This window comes from Microtus oregoni, unplaced genomic scaffold (genome assembly GCF_018167655.1).
Source record: "Microtus oregoni isolate MIOR12 unplaced genomic scaffold, Mior012 000015F_ref0000493, whole genome shotgun sequence".
Lineage (NCBI taxonomy): Eukaryota > Metazoa > Chordata > Mammalia > Rodentia > Cricetidae > Microtus > Microtus oregoni.
The window spans coordinates 44244843-44257620 of record NW_024543074.1 but is presented as its reverse complement, the minus strand read 5'-3'; the positions used below and the strand labels follow the sequence as shown (position 1 = coordinate 44257620).

General features: G+C 45.7%; 1 protein-coding gene across 5 annotated transcripts in view; it reads right to left on the bottom strand.

The window, feature by feature from the left end:
• Slc22a4 (solute carrier family 22 member 4) overlaps positions 1 to 12778 on the bottom strand; it is a 57786-nt gene that overhangs the window by 1408 nt on the left and 43600 nt on the right. For all 5 annotated transcript variants that reach the window (XM_041665640.1, XM_041665642.1, XM_041665643.1 and 2 more), the window contains 4 exons: positions 7296 to 7396; positions 5897 to 6111; positions 4240 to 4422; positions 1722 to 1857 (listed from right to left, as the gene is read on the bottom strand). In XM_041665640.1, coding sequence (XP_041521574.1) covers positions 1722 to 1857; positions 4240 to 4422; positions 5897 to 6111; positions 7296 to 7396 — 635 coding nt within the window. The remainder of the gene's footprint in view (positions 1 to 1721; positions 1858 to 4239; positions 4423 to 5896; positions 6112 to 7295; positions 7397 to 12778) is intronic.

Genomic DNA, 12778 nt, shown 5'->3' with positions numbered 1-12778 from the left:
CACGCAGCTGCCTGTATTCTTCAGGTGCTGACGGCTGGTGAGGGAAGCGTTCCCTAAGCTGTGAGGCTTCCTCACAAGTGGCTGAACACAAAGATGGGAGCTGTGGGACCCCAGACTTTTGTAGCCAAGTCAAACATTAGTGAGAATGACTTGTGGCTGGCAGTCACAGTTTGAGAAAGGTGTGGGATTGGGCCCTCACACCTGGGGGGTCTGATGCTAGGTGTGGTGTCAGAATTGAGCCAGATTGTGAGAACACCCAGATTTGTGTTCTCATATGTGTGGATGTGTGTGTGCGCACACAAATGTGTATGTAGGTGCACGTTAGGTTTTTGAGGCAGTATCTCTCTGAACCTGGAGCTCACTGATTTGACTGGATTGACTGGCCAGCAAGCCCCTGGCTCAGCACTGCCTCTGCTTTCCTGGAACTGGGATTACAGAAGTCATGCCTGGTTTTTACATGGATGCAAACGAACTGTAAGCCAAAATAAACTCTTTCCATGTAAGCTGTTCTTGGCCACGGCATTTTACCACCACAACAGAACGGTATCCACTACAGAGGATAACTGGGGGAAAATCAAATCTCTCCTTCCACTCTCGGATCAAGGAACGGAGCTCAGGTGCTCAGTCTTGGTGGTCAGCACCCTCACCCTCTGTGCCATCTCACGGGCTCCTCTATTTCTTTATACATATGATGAGTAGATTGATTTTCATGTGTGCTGCACAGTTAAATTTTACCTTCTCTAAGCAGCCAGTTCCTGTCCTTTGCTGGCAAAACCTCTTCCCCATGACTGCAGAACTTGGGACATCAGCCTCTGTCTACATTTGTGCTTTACATAGTTCCCCCCTGCTTATCAGCTTTGATTTTGCTGTTTTTTGTTGGTTGTTTGGTGTGGGGCCAGGGTCTCAGTGTGTAAGATGACCTTTAGCTCTTGATCTTGTCTCCCCCTCTTTGCTCAGTTCACATTTACACAAATTGTTTTGTTTTAGTAGATTCATAATTTTGTATTTTCAGTCCTAAATATTTTTTCTTTCTAGAATTTATCTTGATGTATTGAGAGGATTTATTTTTTTCTTTAAAAATTCTGATTATTTTTACATATGTATGTATGCATGTATATATGGATGAATGGATACTGAGGGGGTTCATCATTTGATCCAGGCTGGTCTTGAACTCCTGTATTCATGTGACCCTCCTACCTTATTCTTCCCTTGAAGCTTGGACTACAGGTGTGTGCCCTGTTCTTCCCAAAGGATTTTAAGTTGATATGCGGTTGGTTAGTTTGCTTTAAATCATATTCTGAATTCTTTTATTTTATTTTTTCCCAAACAATTGTGGTATCTTTATTGACTTTTTTTCTGAAAGCAATGACTCTTTTTTTTTAACTCTTAAGGAAAATAAACATCTTTTAGAAACAGCTCGATACACACAATCTTTGGTGTGAAGCAATATACTAATATACTAATAAGAACACTAATTGTCTTAACATTTAAAATCTTCTCATATATTATATATGTATACTTATATATACACTATATAATGAGGCCAGATCTTTTATTTTCTTGGGCTTTGTTCTCTCCTGCCCCACTGGTCTCTATCCCTCCACCGTTGCCATGCCAATATTCCTCAGTGCCCCTCTGCTAATCTCCACTCAGAGCTCCTCTTTTCCAGACCATGTTCGATATTCTCCCACGTTTATTCTTCCAATCCTTTTGCTACTTACCCTCTCACTTTCTGCATCTGGTCTAAGTTCTCTGGTAGAGCCACTCCCAAACTTTCAGGGAAAAAAAGCGTGATGATTCCAATCAGGACTGTCAGACTGCCCATGAGAATGTAGGGCAGGAGTCTGTTATAGGCCCCTGTAAAGCAGTAGACACAGAGCATCAGTTAGATACGCACGTGCTCCTGGGAGTCATTTTGTCAAGGTGCAGACAGGCTGTGAGAGCAGATTTAGGCTAACCTTTTTCAGAAGAAGGAGAGTCAGCAAAATACTACAGGTTGTTCCAGTGGGATGCCACAGCCTGCACTCCTACAATTATTTACCTCCTGGTTGTACATTAGCATGCTGCTAGGCTCTAAGCTACTGTTCATCTGTGCATGACAGATGTTCCTTGGATAAAAGTCTTCACTGTCAAAGCTTCCTTTGGTGTGGTAACTTGAGATGGGTGGTTAGAGGACTTAGCAATGTAGCTGAGGTTGACTTTGAATATCTGATTCTCTTGCCCTCACCTCTGTGACTCTATCCATGGATTAATCAGTACTGGGGGGGGGGTCAAACCCAGGGCTTTGTGCTTCCTTAGTAGGCAAGGATTGTACTGAGCCCCATGCTAGCCCTGCTCGACTTCTCTTTATGGAGCTACTGGACAGGAGGACAAGAGATCCTCATTTTGCTGCTCCTCTGTACACAGAACAGAAAAACAACAGTCATGCATATAGTATCTTTTTTTTTTTTTGGCTGATAAGGTAAACAGTGCTCTTGAGTCTTCTGTTTGGCTAACAGAAATAGCATCTTATATTAAAGGATCTTTCTTGGGCTCAGCTTCTTGTGAACTAGGGGCCTAGCACTGGATCATCTAAGTGTAGCTGAGAAGTATCGTGAGAATTGGCACCACCCTATACAGTATGCTGTCACAGTATTGCTCAGCAGCTGTGCTCAGAGCAGATGTGCAGGGTGTGTTAAATTTAGGAAAATGTGTTTCTTTCTCTGTATGGATTTAGAGTGTACCTTTTCTGAGAATTCATATCTGGGGTGTGTGTGTATGTTTGATCTGGTAGACAACCAACATGTCGGGAAGAAAAATAAGGAAGTCTGTTTATGCCAGTCAATTCCTAATAAAGACTAGGCTCAGAACACTGAACAACATCCCACTAAAGCCCCTTTTAATATTATTTAAGACTGCTATATTTGATTATACAGAAACTAAATATTTCTGTCTTGGACAGGGCAGTGGTGGCACATGCCTTTAATCCCAGCACTCAGGAAGCTGAGGCAGGTAAATCTCTGTGAGATCGAGGCCAGCCTAGTCTACAGAGAGTGTCCTAGAACAGACTCTAAAGCTGTATAGAAAAACCCTTTCTTGAAGACAAACAAACAACCCAAAATAAAAACTTAAGTAAACTCTAAATGATTACTTAGGAAAATATTTATAAAATATGTATAAAATGTATACAGAAGACTGGCTTCTTTGTACTATAAAGAACTCATATATACCACAAAGAAAATTTGAGCCTAGCCACCGAACCACTGGGGAGGACTCAACAGCATCCTCTGCATGCCATTTATCCCGACACTCTGTGTCTATCTGCCCAGGACTCAACAGCATCCTCTGCATGCCATTTATCCTGACACTCTGTGTCTATCTGCCCAGACTCAACAGCATCTTCTGCTTGCCATTCATCCTGATACTCTGTGTCTATCTGCCCAGGACTCAACAGCATCCTCTGTGTGCCGTTCATCCTGACACTCTGTGTCTGTCTGCCCCTGCTCTCACAACCCCTCTGTTGTCTGGTTCCATCAAGAACAAGGACTCCTAACTCCCGTCCACTAGTTAGAATCTCTGCTCTTTCCATTCCTTTGCCTGCTTCCTGCTAACACTGAGGGGGTTATCCATGTAAGAATTCAGTCCTGGATGATGGTTCCATGGTAAAGACCACTTGTTGCTCTTGCAGAGGGTCCAAGTTTCATTTGCAGCACCCACATGGTGACTCATACCTTCCACAACACCAATTCCAGGAGATCAGACACTTTCTCCTGACTTCCCTGGACACCAGGGACAAAAGTGATATGCTTACACCATACACATAAAATACAAAATTTGTTAGATCAAAAGACACAGACACACGCACAGACACACAGACACACAGACACACAGACACACACACACACACACACACAGAGAGAGAGAGAGAGAGAGAGAGAGAGAGAGAGAGAGAGAGAGAAGATAAAGGGAACCTAATAGAGTCATAGCAGAAGGATCCCTTACTACTACATCCAAGGGGTCACTGGGAATCATCATGAAAAGAAACTGGCGAGGGCTTTAAGATGAAATGTGCCTGCAGCCGGGCTGTGAAACTAAGCAGGCAGAGTATGTGACCGGCACAGGACACCAACCCCTCCTATGAGGGGACTGGCCAAAGAAGGCCCTTGGTCACACACACAACGCACATAACACCCACATGCAACATACATTAAAAAATTAAAACAAACCATGAATTTGAAGACAGAACAAGAGGAATCTCACCCAGGTAAACAAAATAGGGAGCGATGATGCTGCCCACCCGAGAGGCCATGGAGGTGATGCCCACGGCCATGTTCCTGACCAGGGTCGGGTAGAGCTCTGCCGTGAAGACGTACAGCATGGAGAAGGCAGAGGTGACCCCAAATTTCCCCAGCATCACCAGAGCGATGGACACGAAGCTATAGTCTGGAAAAGAGCTTCATTTCAGACAGGTGCTTCTAGAACTGATACGAACTCGGTTCCCTTATGGTCTCCTTTTCCGCGGTGTGGTGATTCCTCATAAAGTACTGCTGGACAAGACTCTGTCCTCAAACATCCCCATCAGCACACGGTTGATGATGGAAGGTGAGGGGTGGCCTTGACCGGAGCTACTCTTATTCTGGATTATTAATGTATACTGAGGCCCCTGTCCACTTGTGTGTGTGTGTTTTGTTGTTGTTCTTGTTGTTACAGCAGTTTCACGGTGAGTTGTTAGATGTTAATATAGTTAGGTTTAATCTCTAAAGAGAGGGGCCAGCCCTTCCTTTCCTGATTTTTATTATTAAGAAATCTAGTTCTAGTTGGGATCATTGGTACATGCTTTCAAAGAAATTCTTTCTTTTTGTTCGTGTGGTGTACAAATGTATATGCTGTTTGCATGATTTTCTATGTGTGTAGACATGCAAGGCTATAATTACAGGTGAACCATCATGCCTGCCCAGCAATTCGTATTCTGGGATCTGAACTCTGGTCCTTATGTACTTTAACCACTGAGCTATCCTTCCAGCTCCTGGCGCGTGCTAGTAATCCCAGCTACTGATACTTCGCTGGCTAAAGCAGGAGGATCATAAATTCACAGTTATCTTAGGCTATGTAATGAGTTCAAGGCCAGGCTGTGTCACTTAGCAAGACCTTGCCTCTATATAAAAATAAACAAAAGGCTGGGGATATAGTCAGCTAGTGCAAGACCCTGGGTTTAAACCTTAGTACTGCAGGGGTTAAAAAGTTAACCGCAAAAAGAAACAGTTTTCTTTACATATTACAATATATCAATAATACATCAGCTTGTCTTTTAACAAAAGGAGAAAGTTAGATACATTAGGGAAAGGAAACACATCTTCCTTTGACTTTGGAGTTTTTGGTTAGTGTTACTGCACCACCCCCACATTTATTAGTTTTATGTCTGTGGGCAAGTGTGTGTCAGGGCATAGGTGTGGTGAAAGGAAGAGATGCTGGAGTCAGTCCTCTCCTTCTCCCATGGGGTTCCAAAGATGCGAGTTGGGTCCTTAGCGTGGGGTGGAAGGCACCTTTACCCACTGGGCCATTCTGCATGCACTATCCTGCTGCTTCTGTTTGTGTTTTCGACAGTGTCTAATGCGGCCTGAGCTAGCCTCAAATTAGCTATGCAGCTGAGACTGGCCTTGAACTGGTCTTTCTGCCTTTGTTTCCCAAGTGCTGAGATTATAGGGATGGGCCACCATACCCTGCTGGCACAGTTGTTGGGAACATAGGAAATGTCACAGTCAGCTGTCACCTGTCTATCTGATGAACGTTTGGTGATGTCAGAGCTGTGTTACGGAGGAGTGGTGACTCATGAGAGGCTGGTCACCAGTACTGACACTCTAGGTCGTTAATGTATCCAGGTTTTCCGGGATGCTGTTAGCCTGGGCTAACTTCTTACCTTCAGGTACCACTTGGATCAAGAGAAGCACACCTCCTCCCCAGAACAACACTCCAGCTATGATGTATCTCCTAGGCAGGGTTCGCAGCAGCAGCCAGGCTGTGAAATAGGCTGGAACTTCAATCAGGCCAGAGAGGAAGCAGTTCAGGTAGACATCTCCATGTAAATTAGGAACATTGAGAGACAGAGCAAAGTAACCCACTGAGGTTAGCATCCTGAAAGACAGACAAATGATAAATCACAAACAAAGTGGCCCATGGCTCTCTAAACTTTTATGATGGTCATGAATTGGTCTAGGTCCTGCGTCCTCTAAGTAGGTGTTAGCCATGTTGGACTATTTGAATGGAAATACATTAAAGTGAGATTATAAGTTCAGTTTCTCAGTTGAAATGACACTTCACATGCTTAGTGGCTACATGAGCTGGTGGCTACTGTGATGGACAACACAGATTATAAATATTCCTGTCTCTGCAGAAAGTGCTGTAGAACAATGCTATTCTGCATAGACCACTGGTCAACAGTGCAGACGCCCCTGTGAGAACATCTGAGCATGACAGGAGAGCACACATCTCTGAAGAAAGCTTTCAGAATATGCTAGATGTCTCTGTTAGACCAGGTGGGGACATAGGACTGATCCAAAACAACATGAAAAAGTTAACCTTACTGCCGCAGAGAACCAGTGACTCACACGTGGCGCTCCTGGTGCCATTAGTCGGGATACACTACACGAGTGATGTGTGCCAACAGCTAAGACTGAAGAGAGCTCACAGCAGCTGTGGCCCAGGGTATTTCTTACTGATGTTTTTCTAATTGCAAAACAGCATTTTTCTAAAGTAGAGGCCCTGCCAATTCTGGTACTCAGCGGTGTGTGTGCACATGTGTCTATACGTGAGTATGTGTGTGCCTGTGTCTATGTGTGTGTGTGCATGTGTCTGTCTGTGTGTGTGTTGTTATCTCTGGGGCAGATAGGTTGTTATTACTTTTCCTTCCTTATTTCTTTGAAGATTTGTGACTAAATCTAGGTAATAAAGTCAGGTCATTACTTCTGTGCCTTATAATCACATGTTAATTTGCTACTGGGGAGGCAGGTGACACTAACTTCACTGTTCTAGTTCCAGAAAGCAGGTGGAGACTTAACACTTCTGCTTTGGTCCCCAGGGCCATCAGCAGCCTTAAGCCCATCACCTTCCACGGTGGGGTCCCATACTGCAGACTTGTTGCTACCTATAGCTTTTCCAGTATTCGGTTCCATCAATCAATACGAGACATGTCTAGCATTCCACAGTCCTCGTTTTGCTGCGGGGGATGCCTAGACTTTGTCACATTCCTTCCAACTAGAGCAAGTCAGTTGCATACTTGGGTGTCACACATCTGCATTCCCAGAGTGCTCATTGCTTACCACAGCATCACGGACATCACTGTTATTGTGGCAATATTCCGAGTCTTGAACAGGTCCAGAATGAAGACTTTCTGCTGCTTCAAGGAATTTAGCTCCTGTAGCTAAAATAACATAAATAAAACATAAAATAAAGAGGTAGGCAGGAAGTACCTATGGGGAAAACTTGGGCATACAACTCTTTTTAAAAAATTAATTTAAAAATATTATTATCATTTTACTGTTATTATTTTAAGATAGGGTCTCATGTATCTCAAGGCTGGCCTTTAACTCACTATGTAGATGAACATGATCTTGTTTGGATCCTCCTTCCTCCACCTCCCGGTGCTGGGATTACTGGCATGCATTACCATGCCAGGTTTGATACTGGGGATTGAAGCCATTCGTGTGCTAGGTGAGCTCTCTACCATGGAACTACATCCTAGCCCACTCCTACAACTCTTATAGAACTTTTGATAGCTCTTTAAGTCCAGAAATTGAGGCCAGCAAGAACATCTTTAAGAGTGGTACTTATTCTAACTCTTTATGTACAACACAATTCTAAATTCAGGCTTTGACAATTTCATGCACGCCTCTAGTTGATTTTGATCATACTCCTCTCCCACTCCCTCTGGAATCTGTCTTCTTCCCAGCATGTTCTCCTCATCCTTCATGTTACACCCATGAAGAAAATGACTTTTTCCCCGCCAGCAGCCATTACCGACCGATAACGCCTCAGCTAGAACCAGGGATGGATGTGATCTCCCACTCCCATGCTGGGATGTTGAAGGGCTGGGGCTTGCAGTAACCACAGCTGCTGCGAGTTCCTTAGTGCAATGGCTATGCCATGTCCAAAAGCTAGCATTTCACATAATCTCTCCTCATCATCTGCTCTCGCTCTTCTGCCCATCTCCCATATTGTTTCCTGAGTTTCTAATGCTTTGAAATGCTTGATGTAGCCAATTTTAAATAGAAGCCTTCAAAATAAATGACCTCAGCCTCACTGATCAGTGCTGACCAACTTTTCCTCCACTCAGCTTTAGCATGTGAGTAGCCTTTATCACACTGAGCTGGGATCTGTGGAGCCTAGTGATTTGAAGGAGCCATGAAGTTCCAAAATGTCTAGGGGTCAGTGTGTGTGTGTGTGTGTGTACATATGTAGGCCCAAGGCTGATGCTGGGAATCATCTTCCATCACTCTCCCAGCTCATTGCTGAGACCGGCTTTCTCAATCACACCTAGAATCTCTACCATGGCTAATTTTGTTGCCTGATAGTTCTAGGGATCCCACGTGTGGTGTTTTGAATGAGAATGCCCCCATAGGGTCATATATTTGAATACTTAGCTCCAGCTGGCAGGACTGTTTGGAAAGGATTAGGAGGTATGGCTTTGGTGGAGCAGGTGTCACTGGGGGCAGATTTTAGGTTTTGAAAGGCACACTCCTCCTAGTGTGCACTCTCTACCTCCTAATTGTGGATCAGGATGTAAGCGCTCTGTTGTTCCTACCATCACGCCTTTGCTCTGCCATCAGAGGCTAAACCTCGGAAACCCAAGGTCAGTTAAATGACTTCAGTGGCCTTGGTCATGGTGTTTTGTCACGGCAATGGAAAAGTAACTAAGACACTCTGTCTCCACCTTCCAAGGCTGGAATTATAAGTGGGTCACCATGCCTACTAGACACTTGCATGGGTTCTGGGGATCTGAACCTGTGTCCTCATATTTATGTGGCAAGCACTTTTACTACTGAGCCATCTTTTCAGCCCTCATGGTGCTCTTTCTCCGTTGCAAGATGTGGGTGATTTATATCCAGCAATATATAATATAATATAATATAATATAATATAATATAATATATAATATAGTTGTTAGCAAAAGGAAAGCTTAAACTCGTGGGACCTGGACATTTTCATGCAGGGCTCTAGGGATCCCACATACATCACAGGACCCAAGGGCCAGGCTGAATCAACACATCCCACTTCCATAGGGCCTCTGTTGGAATACAGACTGCCAGGTCCCCTCAGGCAAGATTCCTCTGAATCTTTCACTGGACTGAAGACCTGGGAACCTGTTTACTTAAAGCTTTCTTAGGTGACCATGATTAGTGAGAAGGGCGCAAAAACATCCGGACAAGAATATTATTGAATCCATGATTGTCCTTGATCTGGGATGAGCCGCCCAAATGTCTCTGGATAAGGTACATGAGTAGGTTGAAGGGGCTTCTTCCAAAGCCAGGGAAGCTTAAGGTTGCTCTTCAAGATGATGAGACTCTACATGGCTTCCTGTCCAAGTTAATGGCATAACCTCGACATAAATGGAAATCTGCCATTCATTAGAGCATGCACTTGATCCCAGAGAAACCCAGGAAAAACCACAGCTCAGTAGCAGTGTGATCTCTGGCAAGTCATTTCTCTGTGCTTCCATCTCCTTTCCTGAAAAATGAAGCTCATGGCTAGAGCCCTAGCAGTGGCTACCATGAGCATCACATGAGTCAGGTAGACTGCCTTGTACCTCATGGTCTCTTCACCGGCTTTCTGAGAAGGCTGCACTGGCGGTGCAGGCTGCTGCAGACACTCCTACACAGGGTCCTAGCGGGTGGTGGGCAGGGGAACTGTCAGGGCTAGGAAATCAAGGGATCCATTTCCCTTAGTGGGTGTGTCCAGTTCAAGACAGATGCACATCACAGCAGGCAGAAGAAAGGACCCATCCAGGGGTTTGTGCTTCTGGACTTCATTCTTCTTTTGTTCATGTCAATTTTATGATGTAAATATTACCTCCATAACCACACTGTCACACTGCATTTTTTTTTTTTTTTTTTTGGTTTTTCGAGACAGGGTTTCTCTGTGGTTTTGGAGCCTGTCCTGGAACTAGCTCTTGTAGACCAGGCTGGTCTCGAACTCACACAGATCCGCCTGCCTCTGCCTCCCGAGTGCTGGGATTAAAGGCGTGCGCCACCACCGCCCGGCCACACTGCATTTCTTGAAGATAGAAATGAAACTTTCCATCTGATAAACACTAATACACACATGGCCCTGAAAGGCAGAAGCATTATTTATGACAACGTCCTTTTTGTGTCTAAGTTTACTAGGGACTAGGATGAACTTTTGAATTCAAACAGCAAAAATTAAGGATGCTTTGTCCAGGTAGCCCTCTGAGAGTCTGGGCTCGTGGCCACTGAAATGAAGATTCCAGCCATGGCCAAGGTGGCTGCTTCTGGAAAGGTTCCTGATAACCAGGGATGATTGAAGTCCTTGGGGTCTGTCACTGACATGTCCACCATCCCCCACAGAGTTCTGCTTGCTGGTGAAGCCAGTAGTGCAGGCCCTAGCATACATCATGCATAACATCAATGCAGCCACCAAGGCCTTGAGGGTCCTCTCCCTCATCCGGCCAGCAGTACCCTGACCTCTCTGCTCATCTGTGTTAATCTCACCGACTTCTCTGTTCATCCATGTTAATCTCACCATCCTCCAAGTGTGAACTTGCCTCTTCAGGCTTTGGCCACCCCACTATCTTTCTGTGTACGGCTGCCATGTAGCGTCTGCTCCTTGGGGTTCTTAGCCTCTTTCCTCTGTCATTACTTCCCTTTGTCTCAACTGCGCTTGCCTCCTACAGTTTTGCGTGGGGGCTCTGTCTCAGCTTTCTCGTCTCCAGGAACCAGCCTGACCTGACACCCCAAAAGCCCTCACTGTCACAATATGAGTAAATGTCATGGTATATCAGCATTTCCACATGGCCGCCTGCCTTCAGGAGCAGAGCCTTGAGCCTGTGCTCTTGGGCATTGAGGACGTGGACGACACAACAACCAAGGACATGTACTGCTCTTCTAGCAGGCCTTGGTGTAATTCAGAATACAGTGGGAATTGAGGGTCGACCAGCCCTCAGGTGTACGTTTTCCAGGTACGGTGAGTATTTCAAAGCCATCAGCCTAAGAGGCCTGCTGTGGGTGCCATACAGCAAGTGTCCCTACCATGAGCAAACTGTGGGGAAATGTTTGGAGAGATGAGCAGAGTGGTCCACGTGCTGTGGAGAGAGGCGAAACTGAAGACGGGAAGACAGTGAAGGGCAGGCTGACGTGAATGCCTGTGTGACCACCCGAGACCATGTGATGTCCTTGCTGCCACCAACAGACATGTCTGGGTCCGTGGCCCTCTGCAACCAGGGTCTATGTTGATGTCTGTAGCCTGTGTTACCATCGAAGGCCAGGCCAGGTGGAGGCCTGAGGTCTGGGCCACCACTTGCGATCATGTTACTGTCCAAGGGCGATGCTGCTTCTGGGGCCTTACTGATCAGAGGGGGCCTGTGCTGCTACCGGAGGCCAAGGTAACTTCTGGCCTGGGCTGCACCCGAGGACTGAGTCTGGGTCTGTGGTCCAGCTACAGTTGGAGTCTGTGTTGATGTACATGGCCCGTGTTTCCACCAAGGGCCAGATGGATGCCTGTGGTCTGGACCACCATGGAGGCCGTGTTGATGTCCAAGGGCCATGCTTCCACTGGGGCCATCCTGATCTGGGTGATCTGCACTGTTGCCTGAGTCCATGGTGTTGTTCAGTCCTGACCTGTGGCTGAGGGCCATGACCATGAGGATGCCCAGGGTCTTCTCTGCCACCCAGGACCACGTGGAGGTCTAAGAGCTGTGCTGAGCTGGCCCTGCCCCTCACTGGCCTAAGGAGAACTGGCTCTAACCCTCACAGGCCACCCCAGTGGAAAAGCTGGCACCACCCCTCATGGGAGAGCTGGCCACAGCCCTGGGCACTGGAGCAGGAGAGCTGTCTCCTAGGGCATGGGTGCAGGAGAGGTGGAAGCCCAGACTGACCAACACAGCTACCACCCCAGCCTACATCCAGGGCTCTGAGTTGGTCCACTGCTACTGTTGAGCTGTTGAAGCATAGCTGCAGGACCTCCATGACTCAGGGTGGTATCAGACATCTAAGAGGGGTTCAGTGATGGTCCAGTGCTGATGGGGTATCAATGGCCAACAGCTCATTGCAATGAACACTTGCAGAAAAAGCTATTTGAGCAAAAGGGATACTGTGTGACACACTGCGGTGCCCAAGGCCACTATGACAAAAGAATATGTGCTGGAGAGGTGGGAAAGATGGAGGAAGGATATGGATTTGTTTTTCTTCTTTTGGGGAGAAGGATACAGGGGTAAAGGGTGGACATGGAAAGGCTGGGAGATGATTAGGATTGGGGTGCATGATGTGACAGTCCCAAAGAACCAATAGATAGGTTATATGTTTTATGTTATATGTTATATGTTTTACGTTATAAAAATCATCAGTATGTAACTTTGCAATGGTTAGGCACAAATGCCAACACAAACTGGAAACTTGCAAAACGGAAAGATAGCCTGGTCAGCAAATGATGCTGACAAGCTGGATCTCCACCTGCAAACAATAAAATCAGTTTCCTATCTTTTACCTCTTCAAAAATCAAGTCAAAATGGACAAAAGGTCTTAATTTAAAACTGGAAATACTAAAACTTCTAAAAAAAACCTTAAATAATCTT